This window comes from Pristiophorus japonicus, chromosome 17 (assembly GCF_044704955.1).
Source record: "Pristiophorus japonicus isolate sPriJap1 chromosome 17, sPriJap1.hap1, whole genome shotgun sequence".
Taxonomy (NCBI): Eukaryota; Metazoa; Chordata; class Chondrichthyes; family Pristiophoridae; genus Pristiophorus; species Pristiophorus japonicus.
Window position 1 is genome coordinate 130165624 of NC_091993.1, and position 15416 is coordinate 130181039.

At 47.7% G+C, this 15416-nt stretch overlaps 2 protein-coding genes across 2 annotated transcripts in view; both read right to left on the bottom strand.

The window, feature by feature from the left end:
* Positions 1-284: 284 nt before the first annotated feature.
* Positions 285-1436, bottom strand: LOC139228319 (GATA zinc finger domain-containing protein 14-like; the record flags this gene model as incomplete). The annotated part of the gene is made up of 1 exon (XM_070859502.1): positions 285-1436. A coding segment is annotated over one exon (1152 nt), but the record flags the coding sequence as incomplete, so codon positions are not given.
* Positions 1437-1748: 312 nt separating this feature from the next.
* LOC139228047 (putative uncharacterized protein DDB_G0286901) overlaps positions 1749-15416 on the bottom strand; it is a gene marked incomplete at its 3' end in the record, with an annotated part of 21656 nt that continues 7988 nt past the window's right edge. The window contains exons 2-5 of the mRNA XM_070859194.1: positions 11179-11269; positions 9179-9283; positions 7002-7449; positions 1749-3322 (exon numbers count right to left, since the gene is read on the bottom strand). Coding sequence (XP_070715295.1) covers positions 1749-3322; positions 7002-7449; positions 9179-9283; positions 11179-11269 — 2218 coding nt within the window. The remainder of the gene's footprint in view (positions 3323-7001; positions 7450-9178; positions 9284-11178; positions 11270-15416) is intronic.

The window sequence follows — 15416 nt, forward strand, 5'->3', positions numbered from 1 at the left end:
CACAGCGTCAACTCTCCATTCCTACTAAACATGCCATTGGGATTCTTCATCACACCATTGGTGTTGCTGCTGTTGTTGTTGTTGTTGGTGTTGTTGGTGTTGTTGGTGTTGGTGTTGCTGGTGTTGTTGTTGTTGTTGGTGTTGTTGGTGTTGTTGGTGTTGGTGTTGGTGTTGTTGGTGTTGCTGGTGTTGTTGGTGTTGGTGTTGTTGGTGTTGCTGGTGTTGTTGGTGTTGGTGTTGGTGTTGTTGGTGTTGCTGGTGTTGTTGGTGTTGTTGTTGTTGGTGTTGTTATTGTTGTTGTTGGTGTTGTTGTTGGTGTTGCTGTTGTCGGTGTTGGTGTTGGTGTTTTTGGTGTTGGTGTTTTTGGTGTTGGTGTTCATGTTGTTGTTGGTGTTGTTGTTGTTGGTGTTGTTGTTGGTGTTCGTATTGTTGGTGTTGGTGTTGGTGTTGTTGGTTTTGGTGGTGTTGTTGGTGTTGGTGTTGTTGGTGTTGGTGTTGTTGGTGTTGTTGGTGTTGGTGTTGTTGGTGTTGGTGTTGTTGGTGTTGGTGGTGTTGGTGTTGTTGGTGTTGGTGTTGGTGTTGTTGGTGTTGGTGGTGTTGTTGGTGTTGGTGTTGTTGGTGTTGGTGTTGTTGGTGTTGGTGTTGTTAGTGTTGTTGTTGGTGTTGTTGGTATTGGTGTTGTTGGTGTTGGTGTTGGTGTTGTTGGTGTTGCTGGTGTTGTTGGTGTTGTTGTTGTTGGTGTTGTTATTGTTGTTGTTGGTGTTGTTGTTGGTGTTGCTGTTGTCGGTGTTGGTGTTGGTGTTTTTGGTGTTGGTGTTTTTGGTGTTGGTGTTCATGTTGTTGTTGGTGTTGTTGTTGTTGGTGTTCGTATTGTTGGTGTTGGTGTTGGTGTTGTTGGTGTTGGTGTTGTTGGTGTTGGTGTTGTTGGTGTTGGTGTTGTTGGTGTTGTTGTTGGTGTTCGTATTGTTGGTGTTGGTGTTGGTGTTGGTGTTGTTGGTGTTGGTGTTGTTGGTGTTGCTGGTGTTGCTGGTGTTGTTGGTGTTGGTGTTGGTGGTGTTGGTGTTGTTGGTGTTGGTGTTGTTGGTGTTGGTGTTGTTGGTGTTGGTGTTGTTGGTGTTGTTGTTGGTGTTGGTGTTGTTGGTGTTGGTGGTGTTGGTGTTGTTGGTGTTGGTGTTGGTGTTGCTGGTGTTGTTGGTGTTGGTGTTGGTGTTGTTGGTGTTGGTGGTGTTGGTGTTGTTGGTGTTGGTGTTGTTGGTGTTGCTGGTGATGTTGATGTTGCTGGTGTTGCTGGTGTTGTTGGTGTTGGTGTTGGTGTTGTTGGTGTTGGTGTTGGTGTTGGTGTTGTTGGTGTTGGTGATGGTGTTGTTGGTGTTGGTGTTGTTGGTGTTGGTGTTGTTGGTGTTGGTGTTGTTGGTGTTGTTGGTGTTGGTGTTGGTGTTGTTGGTGTTGGTGTTGGTATTGTTGGTGTTGCTGGTGATGTTGATGTTGCTGGTGTTGCTGGTGTTGTTGGTGTTGGTGTTGGTGTTGTTGGTGTTGGTGGTGTTGGTGTTGTTGGTGTTGGTGTTGTTGGTGTTGCTGGTGTTGTTGGTGTTGGTGTTGTTGGTGTTGTTGTTGGTGTTGGTGTTGTTGGTGTTGGTGTTGTTGGTGTTGTTGGTGTTGGTGTTGTTGGTGTTGGTGTTGTTGGTGTTGGCGGTGTTGGTGTTGTTGGTGTTGGTGTTGGTGTTGTTGGTGTTGGTGGTGTTGTTGGTGTTGGTGTTGTTGGTGTTGTTGGTGTTGGTGTTGTTGGTGTTGGTGTTGTTAGTGTTGTTGTTGGTGTTGTTGGTGTTGGTGTTGGTGTTGGTGTTTTTGGTGTTGGTGTTTTTGGTGTTGGTGTTCATGTTGTTGTTGGTGTTGTTGTTGTTGGTGTTCGTATTGTTGGTGTTGGTGTTGGTGTTTTTGGTGTTGGTGTTTTTGGTGTTGGTGTTCATGTTGTTGTTGGTGTTGTTGTTGTTGGTGTTCGTATTGTTGGTGTTGGTGTTGGTGTTGTTGGTGTTGGTGGTGTTGGTGTTGTTGGTGTTGCTGGTGTTGTTGGTGTTGGTGTTGTTGGTGTTGGTGTTGTTGGTGTTGGTGTTGTTGGTGTTGGTGTTGTTGGTGTTGTTGTTGGTGTTGGTGTTGTTGGTGTTGGTGTTGTTGTTGGTGTTCGTATTGTTGGTGTTGGTGTTGGTGTTGTTGGTGTTGGTGGTGTTGGTGTTGTTGGTGTTGGTGTTGCTGGTGTTGCTGGTGTTGTTGGTGTTGGTGTTGGTGGTGTTGGTGTTGTTGGTGTTGGTGTTGTTGGTGTTGGTGTTGTTGGTGTTGGTGTTGTTGGTGTTGTTGTTGGTGTTGGTGTTGTTGGTGTTGGTGGTGTTGGTGTTGTTGGTGTTGGTGTTGCTGGTGTTGTTGGTGTTGGTGTTGGTGTTGTTGGTGTTGGTGGTGTTGGTGTTGTTGGTGTTGGTGTTGTTGGTGTTGCTGGTGTTGTTGGTGTTGGTGTTGTTGGTGTTGTTGTTGGTGTTGGTGTTGTTGGTGTTGGTGTTGCTGGTGATGGTATTGTTGGTGTTGGTGTTGTTGGTGTTGGTGTTGTTGTTGTTGGTGTTGTTGGTGTTGGTGTTGGTGTTGTTGGTGTTGGTGTTGGTATTGTTGGTGTTGTTGTTGGTGTTGGTGTTGTTGGTGTTGGTGTTGTTGGTGATGGTGTTGTTGGTGTTGGTGTTGTTGGTTTTGTTGGTGTTGGCATTGTTGGTGTTGGTGTTGTTGGTGTAGTTGGTGTTGGTGTTGTTGGTGTTGGTATTGTTGGTGTTGTAGGTGTTGGTGTTGGTGTTGGTGTTGTTGGTGTTGGTATTGTTGGTGTTGGTGTTAGTGTTGTTGATGTTGCTGGTGTTGCTGGTGTTGTTGGTGTTGGTGTTGTTGGTGTTGGTGTTGCTGGTGTTGGTGTTTGTGTTGTTGGTGTTGTTTGTTTTGTTGTTGGTGTTTTTGTTGGTGTTGGTGTTGGCATTGTTGGTGTTGTTGATGTTGGTGTCGGTGTTGTTGGTGTTGGTGTTGTTGGTGTTGTTGTTGGTGTTGTTGTTCTTGGTGTTGTTGGTTTTGTTAGTGTTGTTGGTGTTGATATTATTGGTGTTGGTGTTGTTGTTGGTGTTTTTGTTGGTGTGTTGGTGTTGTTGGTGTTGGTGTTGGAGTAATTGGTTTTGTTGATGTTGTTGGTGTTGTTGGTGTTGGTGATGTTGGTGTTGTTGTTGTTGGTTTTGGTATTGGTGTTGGTGTTGTTGATGTTGTTGTTGGTCTTGTTGTTGGTGTTGGTTTTGTTGGTGTTGTTCTTCATGTTGTTGGTGTTGGTGATGTTGTTGGTGTTGTTGGTGTTGTTGTTGGTGCTGTTAGTGTCAGTGTTGTTGGTGTTGTTGTTGGTGTTGTTGGTGTTGTTGTTGGTGGTTTTGTTGGTTTTGGTATTGTTGGTGTTGTTGGTGTTGCTGTTGATGTCGTTGGTGTTTGTGTTGATGCTGTTGGTGTTGTTGGTGTTGGTATTGTTGGTGTTGTTGGTGTTGGTGTAGTTGGTGTTGTTGGTGTTGCTGTTGGTGTTGGTGGTGTTGGTGTTGTTGATGTTATTGGTGTTGTTGTTGGTGTTGTTGGTGTTGTTGTTGGTGGTGTTGGTGTCATTGGTGTTGTTGTTGGTTTTGGTGTTGGTGTTGTTGGTGTTGGTGTTGTACTTGGTGTTATTGGTTTTGTTGGTGTTGGTGTTGTACTTGGTGTTATTGGTTTTGTTGGTGGTGTTGGTGTTGTTTGTGTTGGTGTTGGTGTTATTGGTTTTGTTGGTGTTGTTGGTGTTGGTGTTATAGGTACCAACGATATAGGTAAAACACAGGATGTGGTCCAACGAGATGAATTTAGGGAGCTAGGAGCTAAATTAAAAAGTAGGACCTCAAAAGTAGTAATCTCAGGATTTCTACCAGTGCCACGTGCTAGTCAGAGTAGGAATCGCAGGATAGCTCAGATGAATACGTGGCTTGAGGAGTAGTGCAGAAGGGAGGGATTCAAATTCCTTGGACATTGGAACCAGTTCTGGGGGAGGTGGGACCAGTACAAACCGGACAGTCTGCACCTGGGCAGGATCGGAACCAATGTCCTAGGGATAGTGTTTGTTCGTGCTGTTGGGGAGGAGTTAAACTAATATGGTAGGGGGATGGGAACCTATGCAGGGAGACAGAGGGAAGTGGAATGGGAGCAGAAGCAAAAGATAGAAAGAAGAAAAGTAAAAGTGAAGGGCAGAGAAACCTAAGGCAAAAAGCAAACAGGGCCACATTGCACCAAAATTTTAAAGGGGCAAAGTGTGTTAGAAAGACAAGCCTGAAGGCTCTGTGCCTCAATGCGAGGAGTATTAGGAATAAGGTGGATGAATTAACTGCGCAGATAGCAGTTAACGGATATGATGTAATTGGTATCACGGAAACATGGCTCCAGGTTGACCAAGGCTGGGAACTCACCATCCAGGGGTATTCAACATTTAGGAAGGATAGACAGAAAGGAAAAGGAGGCGGGGTGGCATTTCTGGTTAAAGAGGAAATTAATGCAATAATAAGAAAGGAAATCAGCCTGGATGATGTGGAATCGGTATGGGTGGAGCTACGGAATACCAAGGGGCAGAAAACGCGAGTGGGAGTTGTGTACAGGCCACCAAACAGTAGTAGTGAGGTTGGGGACAGCATTAAACAAGAAATTAGGAATGTATGCAATAAAGGTACAGCAGTTATCATGGGTGACTTAATCTACATATTGATTGGGCTAACTAAACTGTTAGCAATGCGGTGGAGGAGGATTTCCTGGAGTGTATTAGGGATGGTTTTCTGGACCAATATGTTGAGGAACCATCTGGGGAGCTGGCCATCCTAGACTAGGTGATGTGTAATGAGAAAGGAGTAATTAGCAATCTTGTTGTGCGAGGCCCTTGGGGAAGAGTGACCATAATATGGTAGAATTCATTATTAAGATGGAGAGTGACACAGTTAATTCAGAAACTAGGGTCCTGAAGTTAAGGAAAGGTAACTTCGATGGTTTAAGGCGTGAATTGGCTAGAATAAACTGGCAAATGATACTTAAAGGGTTGACAGTGGATAGGCAATGGCAAACATTTAAAGATCACATGAATGAACTTCAGCAATTGTACATCCCTGCCTGGAGTAAAAATAAAACGGGGAAGGTGGCTCAACCGTGGCTAACAAGGGAAATTAGGGATAGTGTTAAATCCAAAGAAGAGGCATATAAATTAGCCAGAAAAAGCAGCAAACCTGAGGACTGGGAGAAATTTAGAATTCAGCAGAGAGGACAAAGGGTTTAATTAAAAGGGGGAAATAGAGTACGAGAAGAAGCTTGCCGGGAACATAAAAACTGACTGCAAAAGCTTTTATACATACGTGAAGAGAAAAAAATTAGTGAAGACAAATGTAGGTCCCTTGCAGTCGGATTCAGGTGAATTTATAATGGGGAACAAAGAAATGGCAGACCAGTTGAACAAATACTTTGGTTCTGTCTTCACGAAGGAAGACACAAATAACCTTCTGGAAGTACTAGGGGACCGAGGGTCTAGTGAGAAGGAGGAACTGAAGGATATCCTTATTAGGCGGGAAATTGTGTTAGGGAAATTGATGGGATTGAAGGCCGATAAATCTCCGGGGCCTGATAGTCTGCATCCCAGAGTACTTAAGGAAGTGGCACTAGAAATAATGGATGCATTGGTGATCATTTTCCAACAGTCTATCAACTCTGGATCAGTTCCTATGGGCTGGAAGGTAGCTAATGTAACACCACTTTTTAAAAAGGGAGGTAGAGAGAGAGCGCGGGTAAATATAGACTGGTTAGCCTGACATCAGCAGTGGGGAAAATGTTGGAATCAATTATTAAGGATGAAATAGCAGCGCATTTGGAAAGCAGTGACAGGATCGGTCCAAGTCAGCATGGATTTATGAAGGGGAAATCATGCTTGACAAATCTTCTGGAATTTTTTGAGGATGTAACTAGTAGAGTAGACAGGGGAGAACCAGTGGATGTGGTGTAATTGGACTTTCAAAAGGCTTTTGACAAGGTCCCACACAAGAGATTGGTGTGCAAAATCAAAGCACATGGTATTAGGGGTAATATACTGACGTGGATAGAGAACTGGTTGGCAGACAGGAAGTAGAGAGTCGGGATAAACGGGTCCTTTTCAGAATGGCAGGCAGTGACTAGTGGTGTGCTGCAGGGCTCAGTGCTGGGACCCCAGCTATTTACAATATACACCAATGATTTGGATGAAGGAATTGAGTGTAATATCTCCAAATTTGCAGATGACACTAAACTGGGTGGTGTTTTGAGCTGTGAGTGGGAGGGTTAGGGTGAGTGGCGACTTAGACAGGTTAGGTGAGTGGACAAATGCATGGCAGATGTAGTATAATGTGGATAAATGTGAGGTTATCCACTTTGGAGGCAAAAATGCGAAGACAGAATATTATCTGAATGGTGGCAGATTAGGAAAAGAGGAGGTGCAACGAGACCTGGGTGTCATGGTTCATCAGTCATTGAAAGTTGGCATGCAGGTACAGCAGGCAGTGAAGAAGGCAAATGGTATGTTGGCCTTCAAAGCTAGTGGATTTGAGTATAGGAGCAGGGAGGTCTTACTGCAGTTGTACAGGGCCTTGGTGAGGCCTCACCTGGAATATTGTGTTCAGTTTTGGTCTTCTAATCTGAGGAAGGACGTTCTTGCTCTTGAGGGAGTTCAGCGATGTTGGTGTTGGTGTTGGTGTTGTTGGTGTTTTTGTTGGTGTTGTTATTGTTGTTGTTGGTGTTGTTGTTGTTGGTGTTGGTGTTGGTATTTTTGGTGTTGGTGTTGTCAGTGTTGGTGTTGTTGGTGTTGTTGTTGGTGTTGTTATTGTTGTTGTTGGTGTTGTTGTTTTTGTCGGTGGTGTTGGTGTTGGTGTTGGTGTTGGTTTTGGTGGTGTTGGTGTTAATGGTGTTGGTGTTGATGTTACTTTTGTTGTTGGTGGTGTTCCTGTTGTTGGTGGTGTTGGTGTAATTGGTGTTGCTGTTGTTGGTGTTAGTGTTGGTGTTGGTTTTGGTGTTGGTGTTGGTGGTGTTGGTGTTGGTGTTGGTCTTATTGGTGTTGGTGTTGTTGGTGTTGGTCTTGGTGGTGTTGGTGTTAGTCTTGTTGGTGGTGGTTTTGGTGTTGGCCTTGTTGGTGTTGGTTTTGGTGTTGCTGTTGGTGGTGTTGGTGTTGGTGTTGTTGGTGTTGTTGGTGTTGGTGTTGGTGTTGGTCTTGGTGGTGTTGGTGTTGGTGTTCGTCTTGTTGGTGGTGGTTTTGGTGTTGGTCTTGTTGGTGTTGGTTTTGGTGTTGGTCTTGTTGGTGTTGGTTTTGGTTTTGGTGTTGGTTTTGGTGTTGGTGTTGGTGCCGGTGGTTTTGGTGTTTTTGGATCTTCCCCCCTGCCTCGTTTAGGAGAATGGCGGTACATTTGAATCCACTCTCATCCGCTGAACTACCTGAATACCAGGATTGGGTCGACAGCCTCCTATTACACTGACCTCTGCACTGGTCAGGAGACCCATCGGCTGGGTCTCACAACATGCGTCTACAATGAGTGGCAATAGTCCATGGACCGTGTACAGCCAGGCACCTGAAGGTAATCGAATGTGGCAGGCTGGCAGACTACAGGTTAGGCATGGAGCGACCTTGATATTGCAAGTTATGGAGAGCAGTTACAGCTCTCAGCCTTGGGGCAGAAGAATTAATAAATCTTTCTCGGGTGAAGAATCTCTGTGATGAGGATATATCAGCATTTTAATTAAGTGCAGAATGTGATCTTTATAAGTGCAAGTTGACAGGAAACCCTTCCCTGTTTGCAGCACCGCACAATAAAATAAAGAAAAACTAGGACTTATATAGCGCCTTTCACGACCACCGAATGTCCCAAATCGCTTTACAGCCATTGAATACGTTTAGAGTGTAGTCACTGTTGTACTGTAGGAAATAAAATAATAAAATATCAGGATTAAATATGGAGCAGGAGTGGGCCATTCAGCCCCTCGAGCCTGCTCCACCATTCAATAACATCATGTCTGATCTTCGACCTCAACCCTAGCTTCCCGCATTGTCCCCATAGTGTTGGTTCCCGTAGTAGCCAAGGTTTGTTTTCACAAACACGTGTTTCTCTATCCAGATTCCGACCAGCTAACATTCAGCAAGTTACAATTAAAGATTTATCTTTAAGTTTTGTGCTCGGCTGGGTAGTTGTGCCAATCTGTACATACGTGTATCTTTGTGGAGTCTGTGCATGGTCATGTGTACACACATGCCCTTGTGTATCCACGTGTTCATGTGCATTGAAGCATGGCTGGGATCTTACACTTCCTCACTTGCCAGCCAATGATTTATCGGCCATTAAAGGAGTGGACATACAATCGGCGGCTGGTGAATGAAGAGGCCGAAAATTGGGCTGACTATGATTGGTCGGTGTTTATATGGGTGGGCTAACAGATAGATGGGTGGGAAACGTTGAGGAGGGCGGAGGAATGATTCCGAGCTTAAAGAACCTTAGTTACTCCGAAAGACTTAAACAGCTCGGCCTATTTACTTTAAACTTTGAGATGACCTGGTAGAGGCACATCCAACGATGAAATGACTGCATTGCATTAAACTCTGCAAAAGCAGGAACAGACAGGGCTTCGTTTCCCAGATAGCAGTGAGCTGTGGGATGCGTTGCTGGCTGGTGCAGTGGGAGCTCGATCAGTTACTGACTGGGCTGAGATGGCATCATCGAGAAGGCGGGTGTCTTTGTAGAGAACACACGGTCGATAGTATCTCCCAGACTGCTTTCCATTGGCTGAGGCGAGGTAGGAGAGGAATTGTACAGAGTTTGTTTCTTTTATTGGCCTGTGTTTTTCTGATTTTCTTTTTCCTGCCCCAGATTACATACCTGTGAGGGGTGGGGGGTGTCTCGTCACAATGCTGTCGGCGTTAGGAGTGTGGGACAGGCGTGATAAACCAGCTGGTCTAGTCCAGCTAATCCTTTTAGTATAGATAGAAAGAAAGAAAGAGAGAAATCTCGAACGCACTGCTCCCTAAGCTGCAAGAGTTAGTTACACTTTAACCTTTTCACGAGCTGCAACTTACACATAGACTTGAAGGAAACCCCTTCAGGGCAGATTAACTTACTTTATATTCAAAACAATGAGGTTCTCCGGATCTCCTTCTAACATCCTCTGCAGTGATGTGACTGAACCCATGCAGCCGAATCACATTCAGGTAATTCACCTTGCACTTTGAACAGAGATCGCAAAACGAATACTGGAAAAACAACCATAAACTCTTCAATAGCAGCTTGGAGAGACTGCGAAGTCCCGATCCATTCAAACACCAAGCAGGAGTTTGGAGAAAGGTCAGGGAAAGGCGGGGTGAGGAAACAAGCCATGAGTAGGATTTGAAGGTGTGCCAAGGACACAGAGAGCTCCTGGGTGTGGCCCCACATTGGGTGAAGGGTCCTTCCGATGATGGTGGAACTGGGGGGATGAGCGTGACCCATTCAGCAGAGTTGGAGGAGCAGATTGTGCATTCTGGGATGCTGGGCTGGAGGAGGTGACAGAGGGAGGTTGGGCATGGCAGTGGAGGGACCTGTGAGCACCGATGGGTATTTTGAGAGAAAGTAGAGTCGGCTAGTGGCCATGGTACTAGACTAACCAGCCAAAGGTTGGTGGTTCCAATCCCACCTGTCATGGCAAGTTGTCAAATTGACCAAGAAATGAAAAGCCAACTGATTCCTTCAAGGACTGACCTCCCCTCCGTCTCTCCACCCTTCTCTGGCCTCCAGTCCCAGACTGTGGCATGAGAAACAAATACTTAGCAGCAGCGCAGACATCCCAAGCACAAGATTTAAAATAATGCTGAGTGTTGGGGGCAATGGATGTTAGCAAGGATCGCGCTGGATAAATTGCCCCAGTGTCTTGGTATAAAAGGATCACTCCCAGCACATTGGTTCTATATATAATGGCCAATTCACAGGCATGACGTTCCAAGCACAGAGTGTGGGTTACAAGGTAGGAGTGTCAATTCTTCAGCCTGTCCTCACTTTGAGCTCAATGCCCTCTGGAAGTTTACTTCACAGAGTCACGGTAATCATGTGTTAGAAGACAAGGGCACGATGAGGGGCCTTTTAGCCCAGGAGACCAAAATTGCACCTTAGGGGATACTAAAACTAGGGGACATGGTCTTAGACTAAGGGGCTGACCATTTAAAACTGAGATGAGGAGAAATTTCTTCTCTCCGAGGGTGTTGAATCTGTGGAATTCTCTGCCCCCAGAGAGCTGTGGAGGCTGGGTCATTGAATATATTTAAGGCGGAGATAGACAGATATTTGAGCGATAATGGAATAAAGGGTTATGGGGAGCGGGCGGGGAAGTGGAGCTGAGTCCATGATCAGATCAGCCATGATATTGAATGGTGGAGCAGGCTCGAGGGGTCGAATGGCCGACTCCTGCTCCTATTTCTTATGTTCTTATGTAAGTTATAATCCATGAGGTTCGAGATGTCTGTGGGTGTACACTTGTAGCCAACATCATCAAGAGGGGAGAAGATTGAAGCAATAGAATATGTTTTCTGTGCAAAATTTATCTTCACAATCCCTGTTAGCTAAACCCTTCGTAGACTAGGATTATCGATTCTAGACTTTCAGGGCACAGAAGGAAGCCATTCGGCCCATCGAGCCAGCTCTGTGACAGAGCGATCCAGTCAGTACCACTCCCCCGCTCATTCCCCACAGCCTTGCAATTTTTTCCCTACAAGTATTTATCCAGTTCCTTACTGAAAGTTACGATTGAATCTGCTCCCACCCCCCTTTCCGACAGCACGTTCCCGATCACAACAACTCGCTGCGTAATATGTTTTTCTCATCTCCCCCTCAGGTTGTTTTGCCGATGATCTTCAGTCTGTGCCCTCTGGTGACTGACCCTCTGCCCCTGGAAACAGCTCCTCCTTATTTACTCTGTCAAAACCGTTCATACGTTAATGCAACCTCAACACTAAACTCAAAAAGATATCAGAAGGAGATCGATTCTTAAAAATACAGGTGGGCTTTTCTCTTTAAAAGATTCAGATTGCTGACATTAAGATTAGAATCTTTTCCAAAAGTAACCTGAGCACCTCTCCTGTGAGGGACTCACAAATCTGCAGCTCTCTGCTTGAAAGAATCCATCGTAAACCATCTGTAGCTTCGGGCAAGGTGCAGAATCTGGTCTCTGCTGGATCGACGGGCTTCAATACGTCAACTCAGCATCGAATTTGGAGACAATTGCACACGAATACTTCGTGCTTCATGGCAGTAGTTGTATTCCGTTTATATAAATATTGTAGGACCTTCCGTAAATCGTCTCCTATATTCAGGTAACAAACACAGAGCTCAAACCCAAGGGTTATAGAGAAAATAAAGCCAAATAATACTCATATTCCCACTCCTGAAGGTGAGGAGCCACTCTGGGAATGGTCACTGGGCACGGGTCATTGGGCAAGGGTCACTCTGGGAAATGGTCACTCTGGAGACACTCTGGGAATGGTCACTCTGGAGAATGGTCACTCTGGAGAATGGTCACTCTGGGGTCACTCTGGGGAATGGTCACTCTGGAGAACGGTCACTCTGGGAATGGTCACTCTGGGAATGGTCACCCTGGGTATGGTCACTCTGGAAACAGTCACTGGGGAATGGTCACTCTGGAGAACGGTCACTCTGGGAATGGTCACTCTGGGGAATGGTCACTCTGGAGAACGGTCACTCTGGGAATGGTCATTCTGGGAACGATCATTCTGGGAACGGTCACTCTGGGAACGGTCACTCTGGGAACGGTCACTCTCTGCCACCTCCTCCCTGTAGCCATTGCTAATAATTGAGTTGGGGCAGTGTGAACTCGAGGCAAAGGTACGCGGAGTCAGAGGAAATGTATTAGCATGGATAGAGAATTGGCTGGCGAACAGAAAGCAGAGAGTCGGGATAAATGGGTCCTTTTCGGGTTGGAAATCGGTGGTTAGTGGTGTGCCACAGGGATCGGTGCTGGGACCACAACTGTTTACAATATACATAGATGACCTGGAAGAGGGGACAGAGTGTAGTGCAACAAAATTTGCAGATGACACTAAGATTAGTGGGAAAGCGGGTTGTGTAGAGGACTCAGAGAGGCTGCAAAGAGATTTGGATAGGTTAAGCGAATGGGCTAAGGTTTGGCAGATGGAATACAATGTCGGAAAGTGTGAGGTCATCCACCTTGGGGAAAAAAAAACAGTAAAAGGGAATATTATTTAAATGGGAAGAAATTACAACATGCTGTGGTGCAGAGGGACCTGGGGGTACTTGTGCATGAATCCCAAAAAGTTAGTTTGCAGGTGCAGCAGGTAATCAGGAAGGCGAATGGAATGTTGGCCTTCATTGCGAGAGGGATGGAGTACAAAAGCAGGGAGGTCCTGCTGCAACTGTACAGGGTATTGGTGAGGCCGCACCTGGAGTACTGCGTGCAGTTTTGGCCACCTTACTTAAGGAAGGATATACTAGCTTTGGAGGGGGTACAGAGACTATTCACTAGGCTGATTCTGGAGATGAGGGGGTTACCTTATGATGATAGATTGAGTAGACTGGGTCTTTACTCGTTGGAGTTCAGAAGGATGAGGGGTGATCTTATAGAAACATTTAAAATAATGAAAGGGATAGACAAGATAGAGGCAGAGAGGTTGTTTCCACTGGTCGGGGAGACTAGAACTAGGGGGCACAACCTCAAAATATGGGGGAGCCAATTTAAAACCGAGTTGAGAAGGAATTTCTTCTCCCAGAGGGTTGTGAATCTGTGGAATTCTCTGCCCAAGGAAGCAGTTGAGGCTAGCTCATTGAATGTATTCAAATCACAGATGGATAGATTTTTAATCAATAAGGGAATTAAGGGTTATGGGGAGCGGGCGGGTAAGTGGAGCTGAGTCCACGGCCAAATCAGCCATGATCTTGTTGAATGGCGGAGCAGGCTCGAGGGGCTAGATGGCCTACTCCTGTTCCTAATTCTTATGTTCTTATGAGGCCACTCGGTGCAAAGCATCCAACATGGTGCCCGTCGAGTGCTTTGTGCGCAGGAAATGCACCACCCGCCATATTGGATAAGGCAGACAACGTGCATCTACGGCCCTTTGTACAGTCGGGCTGCCCCAAACATGGGTGTTGGTCAGGGTCCAGCCCAGGGGCCGCTCCGTGTGGGCCCAGCCCAGAGGATGGTCAGTGGGCCCACCCCAGGGGATGGTCAGTGGGCCCAGCCCAGAGGATGGTCAGTGGGCCCAGCCCAGAGAATGGTCAGTGGGCCCACCCCAGGGGATGGTCAGTGGGCCCAGCCCAGGGAATGGTCAGTGGGCCCAGCCCAGGGGATGGTCAGTGGGCCCAGCCCAGGGGATGGTCAGTGGGTCCAGCCCAGGGAATGGTGAGTAGGCCCAGCCCAGGGGATGGTCAGTGGGCCCAGCCCAGGGGATGGTCAGTGGGCTCAGCCCAGGGGATGGTCAGTGGGCCCAGCCCAGGGGATGGTCAGTGGGCCCAGCCCAGGGGATGGTCAGTGGGCCCAGCCCAGGGGATGGTCAGTGGGCCCAGCCCAGGGGATGGTCAGTGGGCTCAGCCCAGGGGATGGTCAGTGTGCTCAGCCCAGGGGATGGTCAGTGGGCCCAGCCCAGGGGATGGTGAGTAGGCCCAGCCCAGGGGATGGTCAGTGGGCCCAGCCCAGGGGATGGTCAGTGGGCTCAGCCCAGGGGATGGTCAGTGGGCCCATCCCAGGGGATGGTCAGTGGGCCCAGCCCAGGGGATGGTCAGTGGGCTCAGCCCAGGGGATGGTCAGTGTGCTCAGCCCAGGGGATGTTCAGTGTGCTCAGCCCAGGGGATGGTCAGTGGGCCCAGCCCAGGGGATGGTGAGTAGGCCCAGCCCAGGGAATGGTCAGTGGGCCCAGCCCAGGGGATGGTCAGTGGGCTCAGCCCAGGGGATGGTCAGTGGGCCCAGCCCAGGGAATGGTCAGTGGGCTCAGCCCAGGGGATGGTCAGTGGGCCCAGCCCAGGGGATGGTCAGTGGGCCAGAAATTTGGCAGTGTCCTGGTCGGGACGTAAATTAATACCAGGCGATAATCATCGTCTCCTGCCAGGAAATTCCTCTTTGGCGCTGCGAGAGGGAAGTGAAGCTAAATCGAGCGCTAACCACTTCTCTCTGGGCGCTGAAGTACGAGCGTGGGGCGGGAGTGGCAGGGCGCTGAGCAATGTGGAGCATTGCTGCCGGTATCAGAGGCTGTGTCCCTCGCTGAAAGGGACAGGCCGATGGTGCACAACCCACTGTCGGCAGGTCTGCATTGCCAGGCGACCTGAGCGACTGTCATTACAGACCCTGACACTGTCAGAGCGCAGAGGGCTGGGACATCGCGCAGCAATGGAACTGCCTTTAACTATCGCTCCCCCAGCAGCCGGCCGAGGTGACCACAACTCCTCTTGCTGCCGTTGTTGACGCCCGGCCATGCAGCAGGGGGCAGGGGGGCAATTTCACATCCGGGGCGGTAACGGGGCGCTGCACACTTTGTGACATCACGATCCGCGAGAGGCCCAGGTGGCAAACCAGCACTGGCTCGTGGGAGTCTCTGCATTAACCCCTGACCGTTCTGTTAGCCCCCTCCCTCCGCGCCCCCCCCCCCCCCCGGGCACTAATGGGAGCTGCGCAGCAGCAGAATTTCTAGCCCAGTAACTCAACTCGCTAACTTGCCCTTTGAGCAGATTGTGGAAAACAAGCAGACCCATGGAATATTTCAGCAAACAGCTTCAGTGCTTCTTGTAACTTGGATATTTCATGAATTAGATCTGGAGATTATCTCTGCAAAGGGCTCGGTCAGTACTAAGGGGCAACTGAGGGGACGGTGTGATTTGTGGCGAAATCTGTTCCTGCCCCTGGTTTGGCCTCCTGGAATTCCGAGTCATTGTCAGACACTTTTACGCAAGACGATAACTTTCCTTTTAAAATTCGTCACAACAGGAATGTCATAATAAAGGCTTCAAACATGGAGTTCCACTGAGGGGAACATTCTGGTCCTGTCGAATTGTAAACAATTTTCACCATTACTGACAATGGCAGGCCCTGAGTCACTCCATCATTGATAGCTCTCCCTCCACAGACACATCGGGGAAACAACATCCTCACCCTCGGGCACAATATACACACACTCACACACACACACTCACACACACAAACAGTCACACACACACAAACACTCGCAAACACACACTCACACACTCCTACACACACACATAAACACTCACACACACACAAACACACACACACACACACACACACTCACACACTCCTACACACACACACAAACACTCACACACACATAAACACTCACAAACACACACACA